The following is a 27332-nucleotide window of genomic DNA, read 5'->3' as shown; positions in this document are numbered from 1 at the left end:
CCCAATTTGCGGTTTTTAAAAATAAATTTAGGTTACCCAATTAATTTTTTCAATTAAGGGGCAATTTAGCATGGCCAATCCACCTACCCTGCACATCTTTGGGTTGTGGGGGCGAAACCCACGCAGACACGGGGAGAATGTGCAAGCTCTACACGGACAGTGACCCAGAGCCGGGATCGAACCTGGGACCTCAGCGCCATGAGGCAGCAGGGCTAACCATTGCGCCACCATGCTTCCCCCAATTTGTGTAAAGTTAAAATCCCACCCGTGCGGAATCTAAACCAAAAGTATAAATTGGATTTAAATGGTGTATAAAAGTTGCAATAAAGAGGGCAATTAAGATGGGATTAAAAGAGATATAAAAGAGAAAAAAAGTTTTAAAAATTATTTTAAATTTTATTTATTTTTGATCCCCAAGAATAAATAAATCCTGAAGGACTGTAATTCCGTACTTATATGATTAAATTTGTGGTGTCAGAGCGGTAGTGTGGCAGTAATTCTGACTGATCACACTGTTAAAAATTTACTTATAGGTGAAATGCAGCAGCCCTAAATGTTTAGTGGATAACCAATGGGTAATAGAGAGACTTTTGAGCTTATATTGTTTTCAATGCTGGGTCAAATAGGAAGGTGCTATTAAAGCACAGCCTTTAGTCATTTTCAAACCCAGGGTCATGACCTGTGGGTAAGTCATGGGTAGCTGTCGGGATGGTCGCAAGGCCATGCGTCATGGCATTTCCGATCGCGGGAGGTAGTGCCCAATGGTCGCCACCAGCTTTTAAAATGCCAGCCGTAACCAGCTTTCAGAAAGCTGTCCGTCCCACGCTTGTGTGCCCCTCAACAGTGAGCACGCCCCGAGCCCAGTGGGGCAGACTGCCTCCTTCTGACGTCAGGGCACTGACCCAGGAGCAGATTTTTTTTTTAATCGATGCAGTCTTCCAGTCTGGAGTAGCAGCAGAGAGCAAGTCACATGCCCCGTACACCAATCTTTTTCAAACTTCTTTCCGGGGACCCATTTTTATAACCGGTCAACCGACACAACCCACGTCGGCCGACCTTTGCAATCCACGCTGGGCAACCTCCGCAACCCACACTGGCTGACCTTCACAACCCACGCTGCCCGACCTTCGCAACCCACGCCAGCCGACCTTCGCAACCCACGCTGGGCAAGCTCCGCAACCCATGCTGGCCGACCTTCATAACCCATCATTTTTGCTTACCTTTAGTATGACAGGTGAGTCTGCTTGGTTCTCACGATCTTACTTGGTTTGTCATTTAATGTTACATTTCTGTATGGGTTGTTCATCATTGGTCCTGGAGCTCACACCAGCACTGCTTTGTCCTGCTGTGGACTCTCCTGCAAAGCTCTCTCCACCAGGTTCAGTTGTGAGATCATGGCCTCTTTGTGTCTCTGGTTCTCTCCTTCTAATTCCAAAACAATCCATCTTCAGTCCTGTTACTTGTTTGCTGACAGATACAAAATGGAAGAATCTCTCCTCAGTAATTCCACACCCAGAGCAAGTGATGTCAGTGTGACCTGCTCTCTGCCGCTGCTTCTGGCGGGAAAACTCCACCAATTGTTTTTAAATGAGCTCCTAGGTCAGTGTGATGACTGCTGGGCTCGGTTGCGTGGGACGGTTGACATTTTTAAAAGTTAGTCACAGCCTTTGGACATTGCTTCCCACTATCAGGAACACCGTGACCAATTGCTCCGCGATCCTCCCGACACCTGCCTGGGGCCCACCCGCAGGTCACGACCCTGAATTTGAAAATGACTGCTGTACACTGTACACATGCCCTGGGCTGAAGAGAAATTCCTCCATTTTGTTAGCAGCAAGCAAGCAACAGGGCTGAACAATTTAAAATGGATCACTTCCTAATAAGGAAGAGAGGGCCAGAGACACAAACAGGTCAGGATCTCACAACTAAACCTGTTGCAGAGAGTGGCTCAGGAGAGCCCACAGCAAGACAAAGCAGTGGTATTTGAGTTCCAGGGCCTCTAGTGAACAGCCCATTAAGAAGAAGCTGAAATCAGGAACAAAGCAGTATGAAGATGATTTTTTGAAGTATGGCTTTATTAATTATACCAATGCAAATTAGGATACGGGCGCTGGGAAACACGTGGCTAAACATGCTCACTATGGGATTTATTTCCCATTTAGTTAAATCCCACCCCAAGTTTACGGAGGGTGCAAAGTGGGAGATCGGCCAGGGCAGAATTGTATTGAAACTTTATATAAGGCCTTGCACAATCACAAGAAATTCCTAAAAACTTTACAGTCAATTTCTGAAGTGTAAATGTAAAAGATTTGGCAGCCAATTCAAACACAAAAAGCTCCCAGGAAAAGCAAAGTAAGAAGTCTGACAACACCAGGTGAATCCTGAGGAAGGAGCAGTGCTCCGAAAGCTAGTGATTTGAAAAAAACCTGTTGGACTTTAACCTGGTGTTGTAAGACTTCTTACTGTGCTCGCCCCAGTCCAACGCCAGCACCTCAACATCATGAAAAGCAAAGTGACATTGTTCTTTTATGTTGGAAGTTCATTGACAAATAAACATTGGCCAACATTTTAAGCGCTCAAGTCATAGAATGCAACTTGAAACATAACCTCTGATTCAGAGGAAATAATTCTGCCAACTGATCCTTGGCTGACACAAATCAAAATAGTTAACCCTTGACTTAACAAAGACACAAACAACAGTTTCAGCAGCAGATAAGCTGAGGCAGGGGTGGGGCAGGTGATAACCCGAAGTGGAAGTAGGCAGTCTTGACAATGGAGAACAAATGGGATGCTTGGCACAGTGCCAGGTAGGATGCCAAGTTTTCAAACAGTCTGGCTCAGCCTAATAGAGTGATGGTGTTGGGAATAAAATTGATGGTGGAGAGCAAAGACAACGATCTTCCAAATATTTAAATGGAGGCAATTTCTGCTCACCCCACTCTGGATGTTGAAGAAGCAGCACGAAAAATCAAAGTTAGTAGCAGGGTGGAGATAGATGGCTGTAAGATAGGGCTCAGTATATTATCAGTGTACACATAGAACGATAAATCATATGAAATGAAATGAGACTCGTGTAAGTTGCATTGAACTTGGAGTTGGTCAGGTCACGGTCATGTGGTCAGGTTTGCTCAACCGTAAACAAATGCCAAACCAACATCAGCTTGTGGAAAACTAACACAAACTGAAATAGATATCGAAGCTTAAATCACTGTGCCATGTTTTGCAATAGAACTAACGGTGAGGTCAGCAGTGTTCACCACTAGTAATGTGGAAATTGAATTTCAACTTCTGTACAGTTAAACATGAACATCAGTCGCTGTCCAGGTTGCTGTACCATACCGGTATCTTGCCAAAGAGACTCAGCACTAAAATGGATAGAACTGCATAGTTGCCCTAATTACATGATGGATGCCCATTAAAAGTGCCAGAAACAGTTAAAGCTTATTCAGTCCTGCGAAAGTAAACTTTGAATGTGTGATAAGTTTTAGTACTACCAAACAGCCTGATTATTCATTTTTTTTAGTTGTGGAACTTCATTCCTTCAGAGTTTAATTATTATTGGAAATGTAAAAAAAAGATTACATTTGTTTTTACTTTTTCTTTCTGTATCTTCTTTCTCCCTTTCCCTCAATCCAATTTTCCTTTCCTTCATTTCAATTTCAATACTTTATTTGACATTGAATGAAGTATTCTAACTGACACTTCCTGGTTCAGACTCTATGCTGCTCATTAAGGATTCTTCAATCTGATTGGTTAATGAGATACATAGTTGCTTGTCCTGTCACACAGCTCTGAGATTTTCCACAGAGGGCGCTGTGCCATTTGGCTCTCTAATTTACAGTAAGTTTCAGTGAAAAAACTCAGAAAACCTGTGAGCAAGTGCCATTTGTTCATCAGTGGGGGCAAAATCTGGCCTGTTGTTTCATATCTTAAAGATAAGGCAAATGATTGTCAGATTTAACAGCAACCCTATGCATTTTTTTCTGAGCAATTCCCCCACCATTTTAAGTGATTGTCTCCAATGCAGAATGTACTTATGTACTTGCACAAAAAGCGGGAGTAAATACAAGCCTGACACTTTTGGCCAGAAGAAAATGATATACAAGGTACACAATCACACAATGAAACTGCTCATAGATTTCCGCAGCATCTCACACATTTCATTGAAGATAACCCTTCTCTCCATAAGTGTAAACTTAAATCTTTCTGAAAAATGTAATAGACTAGACATCCCAGTCTGGTGCTCCCTGAATCTATAGCAATTATTCAGTAACTTCTTATTGATGGCCCCTGACTAAAACTATGGAGCATGTAGCAGTCGTCTGGTGCATTCTTCTGTGGGTACTTATTGAGTACACAGACAATCTGGATCATTAAAACTGGTCACTCGGTTTTCAGTGTAGAATGGAAATAAAAAACTTCAAGCATTCTGCACAGACTTTTAGTATATTCTGCCATAATCATTAGGTAGAAGCACTGTCTAAAGAGAATTACTCTTCTGGATCTCCCATCCTAGCAATTAAAACAAGTGAACCGAGCACCTACATTGAATCCTAGCTACCATACTCTGTGTAATTGCTTTTTGACAAATGTTTGAGGAAGGCACTGAAAGGTAGCAGCAGGAGAGCTGTGTATTGTAAGTCTGTGCCAGTTCAGCAAGCAAGGTAGGTCGGATTGAAACTTTGTTGCATCAAGTTAACTTCTGTTTTTATGATTTACATTTGGAAAGAAAATGAAAGGATTCTTTATTATTTTATGTAACAAGGAGAATAGCAAACTGCACAATTTGCTCTTTTAATCTGTTAGCAGTTAATTTATTTGTTTTACTTAAATAATGCTGCCTGCTGGTTTAAGAGTCAGTATCTTGGTCTGATTGGTATTTTTTGAGTCGACCATACAAAGAGAAGACAATCACATTCTGATGCCTGATGCATTTCAGTATCTGGTGCACTGAGGAAAGATTTGTTGTTATGATCTATGGATTTCACTTACCTAGGTATTAAGGAGAAGAAGTTACACTACCAATAAGAGAAGATGGAAGGTACACTTGCGGGTTTGGTCAGTGACTATGAACCCAAGAAATTATTAAGTGCAAAAATTCCAAAAGGAGCCAAGCACATTATGGCACGAGAGGCTTTGGTATTGGATTACTAAATTTCTGCACAGCAGGTCTATTGAGCTGCAATCTCCCATCTCAAGGCATATCACTAGGCAACTGTCAAATCCTGGTTGGAATTCTCGATCACGAAATAATTCCTGTGCGCATAGTAACATTTCAGACAGGTCATGGATGGTGGTAGCGAGACTTGATTATATGTCCCAGCTTTCCAGTGCAAAATCCTGCCCAATGTTTTCACTATTGTCTTGCTATACACCATTTTCTATCAAACTGTGATTCCATTGGTTTGAGGTGTGTCCCTCTGTATCCTATCATGAAACCACCCAATACTATTTTAAATATATATCCACATTTCTAATCTCCATATAATGCCATTCATCATTTGTCATCTCAAGATTCATAGTTTCTTCATTGGTTATCTGCCGTTAGAATGGTGAAAGGACTCTAGTAGGACAACTTTCAAGAGGCCAGATTTGGTGTTCTCTATGTTCATACCTAGTATTACTCCTCACCAATTTCTTGTTACAAGTTACTGTGCAAGAGGTATAAGCAAAAGGATTTGGTTCACCGCAATGCCACAAACCCACCTCACAATTTGATCCTGAATCTAAGCATGTGGGCAAAAAGAAATCCTTCCATTTTATGTTTTGGAGTTTGACAAAAGAACATTGTATATGCCACAACCTGAATCTAAATTGGAACTTGGCTGTCATTGAAGATGGATGAAAAAGACTAGAGTACCCAGTATGGAAGACACACAATGCATATGACTGATTAAGAAGGTCAAAACTGAAAGATAAGAGAAACAAAGATGAGAGGCATAGAATCGTTAGTGGAAGTAGGAGTAGAAAGACAACTAAAGTAACTGCCCTGCTCATTATTTTTCCTAATTGCCTGGGATTGAATTGTTTCCTGTGTAGAGGTACAATCACCACAACCTCTACAGAGTACAGAGAATTATATGAATAAACAAAAAGTAATAGAAAATAGCAAATGGACAAGAATATACTAAAATCATTGTCAGGTTTTATTCAGTGTTCATCAGGTGAATGATGCCCTTGTTTTGAAATGGAACATTCAGCATCCAATGAGCGCACCAAACACCAGCTGGCTGGTGTGTGCCTGCTGAAAGGTAAAACGTGCTCCGTCCCAACACCAAAACAACATCCTTAGGATATTTGAAATTGTAATTGTGTTCTTGCTGTTTGTGCTGTGAATCTGTTCGCAAACTCTTTGGCTGAGGATATTACGAGCCACAAAGAAATCTCCATCAGTCTGATCTGGATACAAATCCAAATTCAAAGGCAAAACTATGCTTGCCAATTGCATCATCCAATCTACTTGTTATTAATTCAGATAACTATGTAAAGTTTGCTGATAATTTAGCTGACGATTGTGAGCTGAGAGATAAAACTCAACTTAAAATCCTGAAAATTGGTGGGAAACTGGTAAATCTGAGAACAAAACTTAACCGGGGTGAAATCTGTGAGCCTTGGACTCAGATAGGTTATTATATAACAAACATATTCATCAGTGATGAGTAAACTCAATGGAGAATTTCTTCTCCAGCACAATGCCCCATGCACATTAAGGCAGTGCTCCTGCCTCAGGCCACAGGAGCTGAATTCTAAAATGTTGTACAAAATGTCTTCTTGTAAAGACTCTAGCTCACAGTTTTAGCAATAAAAAGAATTCTATGACACATTATTCATTGTGCATTCCCCTTTGCAGAATTGTGTTACATTTGGAATGAACAAAGGACCTCTTTAGTAAAGTTTTAGCAAAATGTAAATGGCAGAAGCATAGAATCCCTACAGTGCAGAAGGAGGCGATTCAGCCCATTGAGTATGTACTTACCCTCTAAAAGAGCACTCTATCTAGGCCCATCCTAGGCATTGATCATGGCCAATCCACCTACCCTGCACATCTTTGGACAGTGGGAGGAAACCAGAGGAAACTCACACAGACACAGGGAGGACATGTAGATGGTCACTCCAAGGCTGGAATCGAACCTGGGTTGCAGGTGCTGTGAGACAGTGGTGCTAACCGTTGTGCCACCACACCTCCCCTGAATCTGCAGAACTATTGCAATTCGTAACAGTTTGCCAGAATAGTTAATTATGTTTGTTTTAGAACTGGATACATATATAGAATTGTGCTCTAATAAAAACTAAATTATCCTTAGTGTGCTGTGGCAACTGTAACTGGAGAAGCTAGTTTATGTATTTTAATTAAAATAAATACCTTCTCTCGGACAAGAATAGCTGAACACTGCAACAAAACTCCCATCATCTTGTGGGGATTCCAAGTGACTGAGTTGGCCCTAGAAGAAAAAACAGTTTGTAAATACGCTTAAGGTATTATTAATAACATTGAGTATTATTTGTTATCTTTTTGATTGGTCGATAAGGCACAATTGTATTAAGGGCTAGGTGCTTAGACGAGATCAATCGTATGATAAAACCTGATCTGAAAATAATCATGTTGGGCCCCCTCACCAATATATGATCAAAAACATTTTAAAAAATTTTTAAATGAAGCATAACCAAAATAATTATTAGCATCTATTAATTCATCAGAGGAACCAGCAAGTTGATTTTTAACCAATAGGTTGTAGCTCCTAGAATTATATCAAGTTTTGACACAGAGTGAGACCATTCAGCCCACCATTTCCATTCCAGTAATTAATTGATTTCCTCATCTTATTTAAAGTGGATACAGAAATGATAAACATAGAGAAAATCACAGAGAATGTAAGAGAAAAATATAGGATACTGAAAGAGTTATAGAATGAGAAGAAAGCCGAGAGCTATTTACAGAAACATTTTATTTTTCTTATATCCCAGCTGCACTGCTACAAGGGTTGCCAATTCTCCATGATTACCCTGGGGTCTCCAGGAATTAAAGTTTACGTTCCTGGACATTACTGTAAACAAACCAGGAATACAATGATAGGGGATTAAAGAAAATTGTGAACTGGTTATTTTATGGGAACATTTACGAATTAGTTACAAAACAATTGGAGATGGGTTCAAAGGCCATTTTACTAGGTGGGACAGTTGGAGGAGAGGTCTTGATGTCCATTTGGAGTGGGCAGCCATCAATGCCACAACATGTTAAGCAATATATATTCTTAGAAAGCACGACAATTACCTTTCAATACCATTCAGTTTATGGCGATGTTTTCTAGACATCAGAAGTCCACCTCCCCATGCAGCCTACAAGTAAATGAAAATAGGGTAACTAGAATAGTCTAGCTGAAATACAAAAGTAAGAATATTAAAGTTAAAATATAAAAATAAGACTTACATCAACATGGAGCCAGAGATTATACTTGGCACATATATCAGCAATTTCTTCAATGGGATCAAATGCACCATACACAGTATTTCCTGCCGTTGCATTAACGTAAATTGGAATATATCCCTGGAAAAATAAACAAGTTTGTTTTAATTTTCTTATGTGCCAAGTTGAACAAAATATTGAAGTGCGCATCACAGGCATCTGTAATGAAAATTTGGAAAATAGAAACATAAGTTAGCAACAAGGAAAGATGTCCTCTTCTAAAAGTGAGGGAAGATGGATGGATCACTGGAATTAGACACTGGCACATACCTTTTGTTTAGTTTCAATAATTTTTGCTTCCAAATCAGATGGCATTATTTTTCCCCTGCAATGATTTAAGAAACAAAATATGTATAAAATTCAAAGTTTCCAAGGCTGGAAAATCAGCAGATAATAACATTATAATTTTTCCAATCAAGTAGCGTTCGTAACATATGTGTGTTTCAAATCAACTCAATGGCAATATACTGGATTTTACCTTTCATCACATTTTAATAAAATCACATTGTCTGTTCCAAATCCAAGTGCAGCCCCGGCCTTCTTTATTGAATAATGACTCTGCAATGAACAAATAATTTCAAACTCACTTATTTTAGAAAACATGCACAAGCATCATGAAAGAACTAAAACAAGTATAAATGTGAAGGATCACACAACTTACATTCTCTGAGGTGAATAGGATCAGTTTAGGAGCGGCAGTCATGCCTTTGACTTTAACATCTGGGAAATACTTGTAGCGAGCAGCCATTATACTGTACATATTTGATATAGCCCCTCCTAAAAATAAAAACAAATTGAGTGAGGGCATTTTAAAATTACCTTTCCAAACATTTCTGAATGCTGCTGCTCAATAGTTTCAATTTAATATACTATGATATTCAGGTTTTCCTGAATTTGGGGCATATAGTAATGAACTAGTTTGAAATGTCATCCTGTTTATATGGTTCCTTTTCAATAGAGCACCGGGTGTGTCCTGCATTCGACACTGCCCTATCATCACGATGGAATACAATTATGTCTAGTTAGAAGGGTTACAGAACTAGAGCCCATTTTAATTCATGGTGTGCATGACTTTAAAAGGGGAAATAGGCATGAAATATAACTGTAAGACCATTTCCAATTTTTCCAATAGTTCCAGGAAACTACGATCACCACAGTTTGAGCTGCTGCTGAACATACCTCAATAATAACTGGGGCTGTTTAGCACAGGGCTAAATCGCTGGCTTTGAAAGCAGACCAAGGCAGGCCAGCAGCACGGTTCGATTCCCGTAACAGCCTCCCCGAACAGATGCCGGAATGTGGCGACTAGGGGCTTTTCACAGTAACTTCATTTGAAGCCTACTTGTGACAATAAGCCATTTTCATTTCATAATGACTTTAAAATACATCTTCAAACTTCCTCAAAAGAAAAAAATATTGCATCAAACTGAACTAATATCAGTCAACATTGAAAACCTTGACCATATTTATTAGTATTGTATAGGAAGGGCATTTTTTTTATGAGAGAAATTCCAATTCAGTAAAAAGAGTGGCACCCTAAGCTTTGATCTAGAATGATGTTTTGGTTGTTAAATTTAAAGTACTTGTTTATTTTATAGCCTACGATCCCAAGTGTCTTGCTCAATTAAACATCTGTATTGAATTACATTATAACTGAAAATAGGATAATAGCACCTTAGTAGTATGATGAAAAATAATTGTCAAGCTGCATTTCTTGTTCTCGCGAAAATTGTGTATTTGCTTTCACTGGCTTGACAGCAAGATCCATTTTCCGCGGCTACAGTCTTACAGATTGAGAGTCTTGCCAAAATAAATTGATCATATTACCTACCAGGTGAAAAGATTCCATCACCGTCCCCACTGGGCCAACCAATTATCTCTCGCATTTTCTTCAGTGTGATTTGTTCCATGAGGACAAACACTGGTGCTATTTCATATGTAAACCTGTAGGATAAGTATTAGTTGTAACTACTCTTCTGAACCGCCGTCTCATTTTTAATCATAATGCTTTTGATGAAAGATTGTATGTCATTCATTTATGACCAATAGATCAAAATTATTCGCGGGTGCAGATATTTAGATGACAATGCAATACTTTCTCCTAACTGTAAAACAAAGGTGTATCTGCCATTTACCCAGCGCAATTCAATTAATTTTATTTTTAAAAAGGTTCACGCCATGATATATCACTTGTAAACATGTCATTGTAAATAATCGGGAATGCCCGTTATGTGAACTCACAGACAGTCCACTGAACAGAATAAATATAGACAAGCAGCCAGCAGAGATAATTAAGAATATTGAACTGGATTGTGAAAATCCAAAAGCAATCATTCATGTAAAATTATCCAGGTGATGATCCCCCAAGGGCAGTTTTGTTTCTATAATCCATAGCAGTCAATAAGTGTCAAATGTAATTATAAATGATGATTACCAAATAGACTAAGAGAGAAAAGCAGTCAGCCTTTAAGCATACCCACTGTAGATGTGAATGGGAAATGCAGTCTATACATTGAGGAGACAATCAGATCACATTTTAGGCTAATTATTTGAAAGAAACGATCACTGGGTGGTTCAATGTAGTATAAAATGAGCCAACAGTACCTAGAGAATAACAACTTGCACTTATATAGCACCATTAACATAATAAACCATCCTAATTTGCTTCATAGAGTAGGTGCAGACGACAAGCATTGAATAAATAAGAGGGGGGACCGAATACATGGTCAGAAAGATGGGTTCCAAGACGTGTTGAAAGATGAATATGGAAGCACCAATACTGTCAACACTTAGAGAGTTCCATGATTCAGTTACGAAAATTGTAGAGTTATGGGGAGGGCAGGATGCATAAAAGCCACAGCAAAATGATTGAAGGGAATGAGTAGGGAAATTGATTTGGAGATTATAGACTTTTGTGTGTGTGTGGGGGGGGGGGGGGGGGGGGGGACTAGATAATCACAAAAATAACTGTGAGGATATTAATTTCAGTGTGTTGGGGCAAGGCACCAAGGGAGATTAGTACAGAAAAAAATGAACTCACTGTGAGGTAGGTTGTGGACGGTCCTATTTTTTATGACTGAGTTTGAATAAAATGGAGCTTAGATGGCTAATGAAGATGACGTTTGAGATATCAGCTGAAGAGGTAAGAGAAGTGTGGATACAGGTTTTACTGGTGATAGAACATAGAACATTACAGCGCAGTACAGGCCCTTCGGCCCTCGATGTTGTGCCAACCTGTGAAACCCCTCTAAAGCCCATCTACACTATTCCTTTATCATCCATATGTTTATCCAATGACCATTTAAATGCACTTAATGTTGGCGAGTCCACTATTGTTGCAGGCAGGGCATTCCACGCCCTTACTACTCTCTGAGTAATGAACCTACCTCTGACATTTGTCCTATATCTATCTCCCCTCAATTTAAAGCTATGTCCCCTCGTGCTAGCCATCACCATCCGAGGAAAAAGGCTCTCACTGTCCACCCTATCTAATCCTCTGATAGGGATGAAGTCGCAGCAGAGGTGCAAAGTTTGGGATATCCGCGGGATGTGCGCTTTGAAACAGGGCATTGAGGTTGCAGTGCTTGGGGCAAGTAAAGGTGGCAGCGAGGAAATACACGGGCCCAGTGAAAAGCTGCATGTTAACAGTACCCAAGTTGGACCCCTTGAGAACTTTCGCAAGTTTCAGTGGTATATTGAGAGAGGGAGCACTGTGGACATATCAATATCCACATTTCCAGAACTCCAATGTCACTGAGGATCAGACTCAAGTGATTCGAATTCACCGCTGGTTTAATGCGGGTGCAGTTTTAAGCAGCTTATTTGCCATAATTTGAATCCCTCTTAGGAGGAAGAACCTTCAAGCACTGGTACTAAATCTGTTCTTCTTCAGTTTGAATTCATGACAACCTGTCCTAATATCATGGCTCATTTTAAAGTATTGCTCGGATTTGCATTTTCTACAATCTTTCGATTTATTCCATATTACACTAAGGTGATGCTGTCCGTTGCACTGAGGGACACAGGATTTCTGACTAAGATCCACATGACTAACCTCCACGGGCCATTTTAGATCTGCCTTCTTCAGCCGGGTTCAAATTGAGGCATGTTCACATGCGAGTTCAGATGACATCAATCCAAGCAAGTCCTTGGCAATACGTTGTACCTTACACATGGTACAGCACACATTCATCCTCAAACTTAAAACAACTCACTAATTTTCACGTTATGCTTCATGTTCTCCTAATCTACCTTTTAGAGACAGGAATGTGCCCCCAAGCGCGCCCTGGTGTGCACAGCAAGTAAACCCTCATGAGAATCAGTGGAGCTGTTCAGATATCAAGCCAGGAATGTCCCTGCGCCTCGCCATCCCTCCTCTGATGTTAGGGCTGGGGAGGGAGGGAGGGGTTACTTTCCATTTTGCAATTGCATTTTGAATTCAAATTCACGTCGCCAGTAAACTTGTTCTCAAGGCTGACTGTATCCCAACAGCATTGTGAGGAGGGCGCGATGGCAAAAGTCACTTTCTCTGGTAAACTCATTCTGATGAAGGTGTAACATTCTTCCAGGTGACATGGGACCTGGTGCATTTGTTTTTGTGATCCTCACACTGAGTGTAATAGTCAAGTGGAAATGAAGTGCATGCCTGAACTTACATATTAGTGTTCGCCGTCGATGTGAGCCATTCTCCAGCCAATCCGATAATGTCCAGCCCTGACGACAGCTGGTTGAAAAAGCGAGGATGCCCTGCGGGAATTGGAAACGAAACATCAGAGGTGCAGAGCGAAATCTAACCAGTTAGAAAGGGGTTCAGCCCATTTTTTGTTGGATTTAGATTCATAGCCGGAACTTGATTGTTTGTGGTAATCTTCCCAGATGTTTAGTTTGTACATCTGCATTCAATACTCTGCTTTCCTGTGTCTGCAAAGCACCCACTCGTTCTTGGGGAATCTAAGCGGAGAATAGTGAGTGTGGACAATGTGCGCTTGCTCGCTCAGCTTTCTGAAATGTTGATTTGATACGTCAGTTTTGTAAACTTGCTCCCAAAATTCCGGGTGGACGTCTGAAACTCGAGCAATGAATTGGCGAGTGTAGGGAGCCCCCACTTCACTAATGAAATGTGCTTTAATTGACCTATTTGACAGACCATTGTTATTCTCCTATTCAGCAATCGGTGTCACTTCAATCCCCTTTCTAAGCTCCCATGAAATGGTGTTCCCTTACAAAGAGAGGTACACTTTGGAAATATATGATATAACAGCACTCAGGGAAAATGCATTGAGTCGTGGATAGTCTTTCGTTAAACCAGCCACTGCGTTACATCGCCAGAATGTTCTCGAATCGAAGCGTGTTTAGGTAGGAAGCAAACACCTTTGGATATTTGCAAACATCTGGAATCAGTCTTTCTCGGAGTAAACTCGTGTCCAAAGAGGTCTGGCACCAAGCTTCATCATTTAGGTAGGAATGATCGATCCGGGTCTGGGGGAAAATAGCGCTATCGTGGATCCAATATGCTCTCTAAGGGAAATAGGTATTGGAAACTCCGAATGATGGTTCAGAAAGCCAATCATTCGCTATTGCTGGGAAATGATTCATTGCAAACCAGTTGTGTCTAACAAATTCGTGTGAAATCACATCTTTAACTAGGAACATGCTGATGGACTGTCCGTGCAGGAAGAATGGCCATGGTTTCCGGAATGAATAATAATCACCTTTGGTCAGAAGGAAACAATGCGCGCAAAATTTAATTCTAAATCTTCCCAGTGGCGAATTCCTTTTGTTTTATTTTTACTGACACGGGTCTTACATTTATCGGTCAATGATTCGATGTACAATGAAGTAAATCTGTTTTTTAAATTACTTTTTTCTCTAAAATGGCTTTTAATTAAACGCATATTAAGTTAATTAACCTTTATTTACACCAATCAATGGACTGCGACAAGCAGCTAGAATTGTGAACCGTGGATTTCAATATTCACAACAAACCATGTTGAACATGTTTTGCTTGGAGCGTTATTCTGTCTTCATAGAAATGCAAACCCAGGTTAAACAATGACTATGTGAACGGACTGTCAACATTTCAATCCCCCTCCAATTCAGGACTAAATTGAATGTTCTAGTATTGCTCCCGCAGTATTTATTTCCCAAATGACAAAGAATTCAGGGAGTTGATAATAAAAATACTGAAACTTGGCCAATCGAGGGCAAGGATATTCGGTTGAGAACAATGTAAATGAATACATTTGTAGGTGGATCCTTCAGCACAAGTTATTGTGCAGTTGCCTAATTCGATCAGATCGGTTGATACGGAGAGGGGCTGTGCTGTAGTTTTATTGCTGGACCTAATGTGTAACCCGGACATCGTTGTACAATTTACGGGAAAGGCTTCTGCCCTTTGACGTGAATTGCTCGCAGTTTGAAACATAACTGACTTGGTTTGCGCTATAAAATTGATCAATTGAGGCAGTGATCTATTGAGGAGCTAGTCTAGTAAAGATTGGCAAATGTATTGGCCACCTTACCACCTGTTTATTTTGGGAATGCTGGTTAAAGAATACAAAAGGCTTCGATGGGAGATTGTCAGGGAGTAATAGGGAAAGGCTTGGAACATAGACGGGAGTGCCAGACACAGAGCCAGCCTGTCCTCTCAGTGAATGACAGCACCAAATGTTCAAATATAAGGAACACAAAGATGGTGAGCAAATCACCTGGTGCAGGGAACTCAATTTGACCTCAATGTTTATTTAAATCAATATCGATATATCTCTCCCTCCACAAAAATGCACATAACAGGGCGCTTAATATTCTGTCTTAGGCACAGTTGAAGATAACATTCAGCACCTTGGATTCATGTTTACATTTTTTGTCTGGTAACTACCTAATCGACGTTATGCCAATGCTTAAATGTGTTATTAACCGCAATGGTGAGGAAGGTGCTGAATTGTTGCTGTGGCCACGTCTGTGTAACATCATGAATCTCAGGCTGTTAGCGCCAGCGCTTCATTGGCCAATAGCCAGCTGTTTGAATGATTGCGAATGATACTTACAAAAAAAGTAGTTGACCATTAAAAACGGAATTTGGTCCTAACACCCTGGACACGGATATAGTTGGACAGAGAGAATGCCCCAGATGTGGATGGTACTTCGGCAGCACCTTCTGGACCAGGTTTGCGGCAGCGTCTAATACGGATCGCTGTCAAGTTAGGAGCAGTCAAACGGTTGACTGCGTTGAGTTAATTACAAGATGATGAGTTCCGGAATGAGAAGGATGTAACTGTAAGGAATCATGTCAGCAGAGATCATTGACTGACCAAATCTTCTCCCAGAGCAGAACCCGGTCAGGGAGAGTCACCAGGGTTAGAATCCAGCCAGGAAATGATCCACTCGCGACTCGTCTCTGGCTTCCCAGAACGGGTGGGTGGGCTGAGGCGGGACACATGTGAAGCATCTTCTCCAGAAGTATATTATTTGATTCATTGGCAAAACCGAGGGTATATCTCCCCTGAGAAATAATTGCCTTTCGGCTTCATCAGGACGGTAGACCAATACTAAATGGAAAGGACGGTTCTGTGCTTGATATAAAAGCCTTATCCCAGCGCTCCACGGCAGTTTTATGGACGGAACAACAATGATTCCCGCTATTAATCATGATTAAGAAATGCGACTTACTCAGTCCGTGGGAAATAAAGCGTCTAATTATATTCGGGTGGGTTTTGCTCATTTCCGAACTTTGATTTGTTGACACATACAAGTCACATCATGGTCAACGACAAGAAATTAATCACCTCTCGAAACGCCAGTGTGACCCTACTCCTCAGAACTGAATAAATCAGGGAGCGGCGGCAAACCTTAGGGCGAGATACTCTGCTCAGTGCTAGTATCTATCCCACCTATTTGGAAACCTGATTTGTGACGAATAAAAGGGCTATTGGGGACATCCAACAGCTCCCAAATTACACAGATTATACATTCATCCATCAGACAACAACGGGGGCGGTTACATTTTTGGAGGATTGATTTATATGGAATCGAATAGACAACCATATGTGTACAAGTGATAGGTTATGTTCTCTCTGAGCCCTTCACACAGTAAAAAAAACACAGCCCACCAAACGCCCATTCAATGGCAACTTCAGAACAAGATATTCCAGACTATGTCACAAAGAGAACATTTCTTGCTGAAATACAAAAAAATAATAATCTTATGCAGAATGGCGATTTTAGAGAAATTATGAACAAAAGATTAATCATTGGCTTTAACCTTGTAGGATGTTGTAAGGGGTTGGTTAACTTTACCTGTCCGAACGCCATATTTAAGCGTGTCCCTGCAGTCCACCAATATCTGCTCGAGAGATTCAGGATTGTCTGACAGCTCTAGGTTAAAACCCTCGATTCCCTCCAAAAGCTGATGTGGGTGATGAAAGTCCAGAACTTTTGTGGACCTGTCAAAAGTTTTCTTGATGTAATTGAGGAGAATGTCGACCACTTCCAAAAGGAATTGTGTGGTCTGCTCTTCACCATTTTTGGCTGGTAACAAGTCTGAAAAGGGACACGTTGTAAGGTTATCTCTATCCCTGTGTGATGAAACCATGCAAGCTACACCGTCAATGGTGTTCATTAGTTCAGGAAGCCACAGATTAAACCATCAGAGTTTACATATCGCGCTGTCCATTCAATAACAAAGCTATTCATTCCATTGTTGAACCACAAATATTGTAAAATTCAATGAAACCATCCACTATCATAAAATAAATGTGAGCACTAAACAGAAGCTTAAAACAATTAAAACAGTAGATAAAAATAGAAGGGTTTCGCTGTTTAAAAAAAAATGGAAATATGGTAACATGCCAAAGAAAAACCTAGGGATTATTGCGAAAAATTAAATTGCAGGAAATTATACTTACAGTTCAGCTTTCACTAAACCAGTTTTTTTGGGTCATTCATACATTACCTCTGGCATAGAGATTGGAAAAATCAGTCTCCGTGCGCCTGAATATCGAGTCCCTCTCGCTGTTTTCACTGGTGTTCAGGTTCTTGGAGGACTGGCGATCCTTCAGTGAACTTACGGTCCTGCTCTTATCCTCGATGCTGTTTGTCCTTTGCAAAAAACCTACATTATTGCAAGAAAGACCGCTCAGAAATGGTCTCTTTCCGCTCCCAAACATATTGTGCTGCCTTTGTCTCGTTCACAAGCAATGCGAGTGAGATCGTGTGTCGCCAGTCGGAAGATTTTGCTTATTAGATATCCCTACTGTGACCCTCAACAGAGAATTTATAAGGAGTATTTGCCCGTAGGAGGGTGCGGTCACGATGTCGTCAGCACAAAACCCAACCATGCAAAAACAAATATTCGTTATTTAGTGCACTGGTAATTTTTTGCTAAATAAACCCAGATACATTAGACGGCTAGAAGCAGCCTCTGGAAGAAAGCAATGCTCGGGTCAAAAAGAGCCTCCGGCCAAAGTTTCCAATCCATCACGATGAAAGGGGTAATGATGAATGAAAGCATTATGAAACGTGTCAGTTAGCTCCTAATGTCAATCTCCACATCTCCTGGTTCATTTCCAAATCAGTTTATCGCACGACTAATATTAACATAATCGACATATTTTCATTATCATTAGAACTAATTCTCTCTAAAATTGCTGGTCCAACCCATAAATGTCATTTCGTTTTATGTCCCTGTTGTATTTATTTTTTTAAAACACTAAACAAGGAACTCGGTTTTTTTTGACAGTGAACTGCTTCAAACACGATCTACATGTGAAAGAGGATCTCCAGGATTTTGGTTCCATTTTAGCCCCTGGGCCCGGTTCTAATCAGAACTCACTGAAACGGAATGCAATCTCCCAAATGGAGACAGCGGAGTGCTATTAGTGTTCTCATTCAAGCCCGCTCTCGGGTTTAACCCATCCGCAAATTAGCATGCATTCGACTTTTAACTCTTTGACCAGAGAGGCTCCGATTTAATCAGCTAGGTGAAAATGCTTCTTATGTCAAGCGTTCGGCTCGTGTGCCGGGGAGAATGTGTTCCCTCTTCCCTTAGCGTGCCCACCGTTTATACTCCTGCACACTAATGATGTTATTGAGAGAACTGGAAGAAAAAGCTTTGCAAAGTGCGCGTATAATTTTTTTTAAAATTCCTTTCTTCCAGCTGCAAGTTTGCCAGACCCAATCATTAATTCTCAGACTTTCGACAGATTCCTGCTTCTTGAAAAAACGGTCATCTTATATTCAACTCATCTGCTATTATTAAGGTGCCTGTTGAGAAACATTAGCCTAACACGACGTAACTAACCCGACATGGACCCACACTGCTCTTCATAATTTATCCAAGGCTAGGCTGCATTTATGTTGTAATTTGGACAGTTTGTGCTCCCTGGCGGTGCTATCTCACCGCACAGCGAGGTGACGAATAGGCTTTTAATAAGTTTTCCATTAATCTGTTCCCTGGAGAAAGGCGGTGCCTGGCTAGATAAGACTGATGAATTCCGAGAAGTGAGGGACTACATTTCTACGATACTAAAGCGCAGCTTTTTATTTTAGTCAACAATCAGGTTCCATTTGTGTTCGCCACGATAGTGTACTTGACCAATTTCGCCCTCCAAATAATTATCATTGCTGCAGAAGGGTGATTAACTCCGGGGATGGAATATTCCATCATTAAGCTTTTCATGAAAAGCGGTCTCGCCATTAAACAGCATAATGAGGACATATTTTAAAACCTCAGATCTGATTATTCTATTCCCTTTGTAAGGAACTTGATCCACGTTGCACATTATAAAACAAGCAACTCCGCCCCGCAACTTAATGCTTTAGAACATTAAAAATTGTTGACCGAGCCCGCAAAGAAATAATAAAAGTCAGCATCAAATCATCAAAAAGCACTGGTATAAAATAACCCCAGAATTATCAGGTGCCATGCATATCCAAGACTTGGAATACAAAGTTTGAAGGTGGTGGAAATCCGATTCGTTCCAACCTGCTAAAGTCACTGAGCTTCTGGCCGCCAGATGGCGCAGTCGCTGTTATTCTATAGAGTGGGTGGCCCGATTTGTGGCGGAATTCATTTTTCTTAAGAGTAAAATCTTCCACTTTCAGGTGCAAATTTTAAATTGGCATACACCGCAAAGCTGCATTTGGCGGTAGGAACGTTTGGCGCCCAAATTAGGCATCAAGGAGGAGAGGACAACATTGGGATGTGGTTCATGCAGCATCCGACGAAAACGGCCAACACTGCACAACTTTTAGTTCTTTGCAATGACTGTATCTATTCTAGGATTAGTTCTTTGGCAGTCGATTGTGTCACACGCGTTTCATAGGGCCCGGAAGAGTGATACAATCTCGAACAAAAGCACAGGTAGCCTAGGGAAAGATGACAGCTGTGAATTTGGACCGGGGCACTGACTGGTCAGCAGTCCAAAGTACAAAAGCTTCTTTTGAGCTGAGGGAGAAGATTGAGGCAGGGTCTTGCTTGAGCTGGGGGATAAATTGGACAACAGCAGGTTAGTCTCAGAACCAGATGACGCACACTGATAGACTCCGAATAGCCAGCTCAGGAAGGAATGTTGACAGCTACAGGGGCAAACTCAAAGAGGAATAGGAGAGGGGCTGTTTTATTTTAACCCATTGCGGAGAATTCCACAAGTTTCACACATCGAAAATGGAGATCCCAGAGACCTTGAAAATGTGGAAATAATACAAAACAAAATCGCCTGCTAGTTCAGGCAGCATTTTAACTGTTAGCAGTGCTGGACCATTCATCCCCATTTAGTCAGCAAATGGTTAAATATATTGCTCCGGGGTTAATTATAGTAGATTAGTTCGCCTGTTTACTGTTCATTTTCAGCTCGTTGAGGTTTGTTGATGAGAGAAAAGGAGATTTCCTTCTCGTTGTAAAACTAACATAATCGGATAAACACAAATTCACGTTTATGGAAGCTCCGAAACACACCCGGATGAAATATTTGCACATTGCCAGGAATGTGCAGTCGAATAACACGCTCAGACTGCAAACTTTTGTCGCCTGTTCCTGGAGGCAATTCGGTCACTCATCAGTGTATTCGCATCTTTCTCTGTAATGGGCATACTTGTTATGAATACTGTTACTTTCTGTGTGAAAGAATAATTTGGAATTATCTGGCAGCTACAGTGATTTAAGGAATTCTGGGTTTTCACACTGTGACAGAGTTTATTCTGGATCGGAATCTAAACCCTTTGGCATTCGGAGAGCTTATTCTAAACTACAGCAAGATTCTGGTTTCCAGTATGCGCCATTTGGGAGGTGTTTTAAAAAATCTTTAGCTAAGCACACGGCGTCAGCCACCGATAATTTCCGAAACGACCCATTTCCTCCAGTTGCAAGTGTTAAACGTGATTATTCCACAAGGAGGAGCCCAAGAGTGACGGAGCTGGGTTCTTTAAAAACACGAGCTATTTTCTGAAATGAATTCACGAACATGCCTTGCCGTCCACGGCACAGCAGCCAGGCTGCCAGTGCATCATAGGCTTTCAAAAATGGAAAAGGTGAAATGTATATTTTATCAGGCGTTGTGGTTTGTTTATTCACGATGGCCTATCACTTAATTGTTCCATAGATCTGTTCAAAATACAAGAGACGTTTTAATCAAATGCATTTTCTACGTTGGTGGATGTGAATTGTGAAACTACAAAAATCAGTTAAACATTAAGGCAGAACGCAGGAAAACTGTACCCAACTGAAATACAATTTCCCTTTTCCCCTTTTTCCTGCTGAGTTGCAAAGAGCAGAAATATTTCCATCTACTTTCAAAAGTGCAAGTTGGTTGAACAAAACTGAGGGAAATATCGCTCAAGTACCAGCCTCCCCGAACAGGCGCCGGAATGTGGCGACTAGGGGCGTTTCACAGTAACGTCATTGAAGCCTACTGGTGACAATAAGCCATGTTCATTTCATTTTCCAGATCATTTCGGGTGAAGTGGTAACCCACGGTTGCTTTCAAACTTTTTTTTTAAACCATGTTTACTTTTGTACACCAGAGAAATGTGGGCAAGAGGCAAGTTGAGTGACGTCATAGGTATTTAACCCACTAAGTTGTCAATTTGACGTTACTGGTGGGCGTTTTCTAATGTTGGAGCTATTTTGCCCATCTTTGTCTTGTTAAGGGCATTTCACAGTTTGACTGAAATTACCTTTCTACACAGTTCCGTCCTTTAATCTCTTGACCATTCAATTGGCCCATTCAATTGGCTGGCGTTTTGCATCATCAATTAGCATATTTGACCAGGGAGTTCCTTTTTTTTTATTACTTTACCTGAGTTACAAAGCCAGGGCTCAGAGTGTGGACAGAGGCGAACCCCTAATCCAGCTCCTTGCCTGCTCCAAAAAACAATTCAAATTGAATCCAATTCATGGTCCCCACAAAGGAGACATACCAGATCTGAGCCAAAAGGCTCAATCTACGCTCAATCTTAGCCAAAAGGCCGCAAAGCGATGACCAGGGAGTTTCTAACCTAACCTGACATTTGAGTGCAGCACGGAGGGAGTGCTACATTGCCACAGATGTTTTCTTTGAGAATGAGACATGGGAGGGTCCACATTGCCGCTTCAGGTGGAAGATCTGGATCACATAGATCCCAGATAAAGTGTGTTCCCTCGGCAATCTACCCTAACCAGCATTCCCAAAACAGATAACTAGATTTGAATCTTATTGCTGTTCGTGGAGACCTTGCCGTGGACAATTGCTGCATTTGTCTAGGAATGGACGACGACGATATTTACCGTTCAAGATGACTAAAAACCATTCCATCGGCTACAATGATTTTTCGGGAAATACAGGACGTGATAGGCGCTATATGAATGATTGCATTGGTCAATCCCATAAGGAAGAATCTATTTTTGCAAATCCATTTGCTCCAAACCTTATCTTTTCAGTACTAATTTGGCAGGTAAACAATGTGGTTGCCCAATAAGTAGGCCATGATATCAAACAATTGTTATCAACGCACACGCTGTGTTCAGTGACCTCGTTATGTAACTGGCGTGAGGTATTTCAAATTGGATTAAAGTTAGGCTTTGCAGTTACTGAATTAGATATTTCCCCAACACTGATTCATTAAGGGATTCAAGGACGGAATTGATGTTGACGACCAAGCGTGTGAGAAACATTGTCGCTGTAATCTAAAGCAGCGATTTTTAACACTTTCATAAAACACTGGGATGCCTCAGAGTCGGTCAACGGGGCAAACTCCCGTTCGGATGGAGTGTTCAGCATGCGTGCGGGTTGGTTCTGATACATCAACGTTTTTCAAAGGCCTGTTTAACCATCTGTGCTTGCTAATGTAAAAGAAAGGAGAACATACCGCAGATCTTCAGGCCAAGTTTTCTTGTACAGCCGTGAGCAACTCCGCACCAAGAGTCATAGGCTGAAACAGGGACAATAAAAAGACCGTAACTCAGATTGTATTTTTGTGAGGTCTCTATGCATAACCATTCGAGTATATTCCACCACTTTTTGCACTAATCCTCCGATTGGATGAGTTTATGGTAACACGATAAATCGCGCTAAGATCACTTCTAGCAGGAAAGCTCTGTGTTTGGATAATGACTCATTCTCTGGAAGCAGTTTCCATTACATTAAACGCCTTACCGGAATACAACTCCAAACCCCCGCACTAAGCTGCCTTATTGTGATACATTCATGAATTGACACGCACGAATAAATGGTGACTAGTTAAAAAATTAAACACCGTGAAAGCATCTCCCAGTATTCTGTTTTTCTCCTACTTTGCTGCGTTTCCTGAAATTCCAAATAGAAACATCAGTTGGCCCGAGGGTTGAATATGTACTGAATGTTGGCACACTTCCGGGAAATTGGAAGCTTAAAACAAACCGGCGTGAAATGGGGTCAGGAGAGTGGTCCAGGAATTAATTAGCTGAAAAATGGTATTTGACTAGCTCGGATCTGCATGACTAGCGGTCAACCAGCAAGAATACTGCACTGTTTTGCACGAGTTTTAACATTCCACATCATTGATTTTGTTTGCAAATCTCCGCCTATATTTATACATTATCCTATAATTTGATCCTTTTTCACACATTAATGACTCACGCAGCTGTGCATTTCGGAGTCTGTCCCTGTAATTAATCGGCCGATAGTTCAGACAGGGCAGTCAGTCCCTGTATAGGGAACTACACCAAGAGCTGTGTACATTATACACTCCCCAGTGAAATGTATAAAATGAGGGCATTTAGAATCAGCATTATACTTTTCAATCATTACATAAAATGCTCTTCACGTAGTCTGCCGATAGTGTGCACATATTAATGTGGTTGAAATTAATTAATAATTACGAACGTGCAGTATATATTTTGCTTTATCTTTCTGGTTGAATGAAACGGCAATTTGGACCTCTCACCACAGTCTGACAGGTCCATAGCCCGGCTTTATGAGGCGTGTAAACACTAATGGTATCACAAAGCCAGTACTGCAGCCACAACAAAACAGAGAGAATTAAAAGGTCTTAAACAACGGTAAGATATGAAGGCAAAGGTGATATATTAAACAAGTGACATTTGGAGAAAGTTAACACGTATGCCCAACTTTCTGTATTTGGAATGGGAAGGTCATTATATATTTAACATAGTGGGAGATGTATTTAGTTCGCGTTAACACAATAAGAATACTAATTACAAATTTCAGTAGTTGCATCCACACACGTTGCAAATATATCATCGATAGAAGGCGACCCCATTTATCTACATTAACAAGTCATTTAGATATAGCTCTCGGGGATAGGGATTGGTTTGGGAAAGGATTTTCCTTTGATTTTCTGGTTGGTACGGGAGTTGATGCTTCCTGTTTCTCTGTGAGTGTCTCTTTCTAAGTGTGGTTATGGCAGATGAGCACACGTTCTGTGCCCCGCTCTCTCGGTGATTTTTGGTCACTCTGACAGCCCGGGTAAAGCCCCTCCGCGACACTTCTGCGGGAAAATAAAAGCATTGACACAAATGCGCCTGAGGTCAGTGCCTGGGAGATAACGCCTGTCACCAGCTAATGATATAGGGGCGAGGACAAACACGGGCGGAAGGACACAGACACACGCCACACTCTTACATTTTTACTGGCTCTTAAATTCGCTACACCAGAACAAGCCTCGATTAACCCACTTGCTTCCCTCTTCATGGCGCCGTATACAATGCATTTGTATCTCTTTACGTCGCTCTCTGCTTTGAATCTCGTTTCATTCAATTGGACTAAATCACAATTTGTGTGGCGGAATGGTTGCCACACAATCTTTTCCCTGAGGAAAAGTACAAATATGTGAATTATATTTGTACAACTTCATTACTGGGTAGTTCTCATGTGTGTGTTATCTCACATCTAGGTGTGCAATAAAACATGACGATACTGAAGTAAGGCGGGGAAGGATCAATTTCACAATTGCAAAGTTTGAAAATGGAGTGAGGACATTTAAAAAAGAAACGATTCTAGGTTAGTGCAACGTTCCTTGGCAAATGGAAAGAAATATCACGCCTGGCAGCATCTGAAGACCTTCAGGGCAGAGACATTACACATGTAATGATCACAGTGCCCGTCTTTATTTCCGGCAACTTTTTCTTTGTCAGTCTCGATTATGTCACGAACCAGCTTTTTTTTTACCCTGATGCCAAAATTGTCGAGGCAATGTGATTAGATCTACCAGTGCCATGCTGGCCATTGCCAGTTCAATAGCTCTCTTTCCTTCACTCTGTGCCGTCGCAGCTATTAGTGAGATCCGAACAGCTACAATTAGCTCCATCAGCCGCCGTGGCTTTCTCCTATAATTACACTTTCACTCACACTCTGCACTAAAAGCCTTTGTTGCGATAATGAGCAAAGTGCATTTTCAGAAATTGCCAAACCGCCTTGAAATCACTGCTTAAGAGGCTTATTTTGCATACAGCTGGATGCTTCCTTCCACGGGCTGTGAAAAGGAATTGCAGCCTCCAGGTGTTGTAAATACAATTGAAGCAACTATCTGCACTTTGATGAGCATGGCGCATTAAGCGTTCCATTGTGATAAATGCTAACTCGATAACGGCATCAGGCGATGCTCATGGCCGCTTCGCGGGAATCAAAGTACAATAAAATGGGTAATTAAAGTATACTTTTATTAATTCCTCATTTTCCTGGCAAACCTTCAGGTTTTGAAACGTTTCACAGTGTACTTCCTGTCTACAGAATAACCGCTCGGTCCTTCAGCAAGCTTCCTGGCTTGGTTAGAAAATAGGTAGCAATCTCTTACTTGTGCTCCTGTCCCCCGGCCGTAAGTTTGTGGAGTTGGGGTCTTGACTCGTGCTGGAAGATGAAGGAGCGGAAGATGCCATTTGTCCTGACAGACGTGAAGCCCTTGCTTAAATGGGACTGTCGCCGTCTTCCTTAGAATCCTTTCCTTTCAGCGTAAAGGCACAAAGACAGGGGTTTCTGGAAGGAAAATAATAAGGAAACAGCGTTGTTAGTTTTGTTTTGATGGCGGATTGTGCCTGTGTGCGCGCGAGAGAGAGCGATTGGCTTTGAACCAGCCTTGCCCTTTCCAACATTTCACTTTATTAGCATTCAGGAAGCTAAAGTGCTCTCATGGAAGGCAGGAGAGGCAATGACTGGCGCGGGCACGACATGTCTCGCCTAATGGCCAGCAGCATTGAAATCAGCATTGGTGGAAAGGTTGCACACAATCGGGCGAAGCTCGAGATATTTTAATGGAATGGCGCGCCCAAATGTTCAGCACTTGTGATGTGGACCAAACTGAAATAATTCCCTTTGCCTTTGCTTAACGGGCAGACATCCCACATTATGCATTCGATCAGGAAAGAGTTCCAGTCGGGCAGTGTCACCTCACCACATATACAACAACAATTGCCAGTCAACAATGTAGTAGTGGCCATTGCCAATGTGAATCTATTTGTGCAAAAACACTTTTGAATTAACCAACCCAGCGGCCGGGAGCAGAGATCATGGTTAAACAGACTGGGATTCTTGTATTGTCCAAAACGAAATCAGCCAGACTGCAAAATAAGCAGCCTTTCTGTCAGATACCAGAAATTTAAAAGGCTGATCTGACGCAATGTACATGTCCCATTTACAATCGGCCACGCCACAGTTAGAATGAATATTGTAACTATCCGTCCGAAGGTTGAGCAATATCCGGAGTACAAGCGAGGAATGATTACTCAACATGGGATCCACATTGACCGTGTGTGGACTATTCGATACACATTCACATTCAAGTACCATCCTGTCGGACCTCTCCATTGTTTTTGTAATTAAAGACCTCTTTCACTTACCCACTGGGATATTAACCCCCCCCCCCCCCCCCCCAACAAACTATAATCCCTTCAAGGCGGAGGAGCACGGGTAAGCTGCTGGTAGACCTGGCCAGAGTGACTCTCACATGAAAGGTAGTGTGCAATAAGATGCTGTGTTTCAGGTAGACGCTGTGAGGACCTTACCGTTTGGTGTCGACGCCCAGGTAGCAGACTGCGACCATCTGACTGCCAACAACCAAATTAGATCCTCGGACACGCAACTTTCTGTCAGCATGAAGGGCGCTTATAATACTCCAAGGGAAACGACGTCTGAATATAAATCGAGGACAAAAAAATTCCATTCAGCGTGACCTTTTTCTCACAAGTACGTTTGATTTGCTGTTTTAAAAGTGTGAATCGCCCCGTTTATCCGACACGACGCACGGATGAGTCACACACACACACACACACACACCACCCCCCTCCTCTGCTCCAAAATGTGTCATGACAATATTGACCAGGTTGCTTTGTCTGCACAAAGCTGGCGTGCCCCGGGAGTGGCGTGACTTTTCACCAGGTACTTGTTTTGGTGCCTTCGAGGTT

General features: G+C 41.4%; 1 protein-coding gene across 2 annotated transcripts in view; it reads right to left on the bottom strand.

The window, feature by feature from the left end:
- LOC119961926 (glutamate decarboxylase 1) overlaps positions 1-27117 on the bottom strand; it is a 94827-nt gene extending 67710 nt beyond the window's left edge. Inside the window, exons 1-13 of one of the 2 annotated variants that reach the window (XM_038789481.1) lie at positions 26934-27117; positions 25730-25908; positions 22805-22867; positions 17415-17573; positions 16760-17002; positions 13120-13210; positions 10296-10408; positions 9126-9241; positions 8943-9022; positions 8735-8789; positions 8429-8545; positions 8273-8337; positions 7364-7442 (exon numbers count right to left, since the gene is read on the bottom strand). In XM_038789481.1, the coding sequence (XP_038645409.1) occupies positions 7364-7442; positions 8273-8337; positions 8429-8545; positions 8735-8789; positions 8943-9022; positions 9126-9241; positions 10296-10408; positions 13120-13210; positions 16760-17002; positions 17415-17573; positions 22805-22867; positions 25730-25811 (1263 nt within the window). In that variant the 5' untranslated portion in view covers positions 25812-25908; positions 26934-27117. Of the gene's footprint in view, positions 1-7363; positions 7443-8272; positions 8338-8428; positions 8546-8734; positions 8790-8942; positions 9023-9125; positions 9242-10295; positions 10409-13119; positions 13211-16759; positions 17003-17414; positions 17574-22804; positions 22868-25729; positions 25909-26416; positions 26433-26933 lie in introns of those variants that run through there. The other variant, XM_038789482.1, reaches the window with a different exon arrangement.
- Positions 27118-27332: the final 215 nt, after the last annotated feature.

This window comes from Scyliorhinus canicula, chromosome 2, assembly GCF_902713615.1.
Source record: "Scyliorhinus canicula chromosome 2, sScyCan1.1, whole genome shotgun sequence".
Lineage (NCBI taxonomy): Eukaryota > Metazoa > Chordata > Chondrichthyes > Carcharhiniformes > Scyliorhinidae > Scyliorhinus > Scyliorhinus canicula.
The sequence above is the reverse complement of the archived record's forward strand: the minus strand, read 5'-3'. Positions and strand labels throughout refer to the sequence as shown.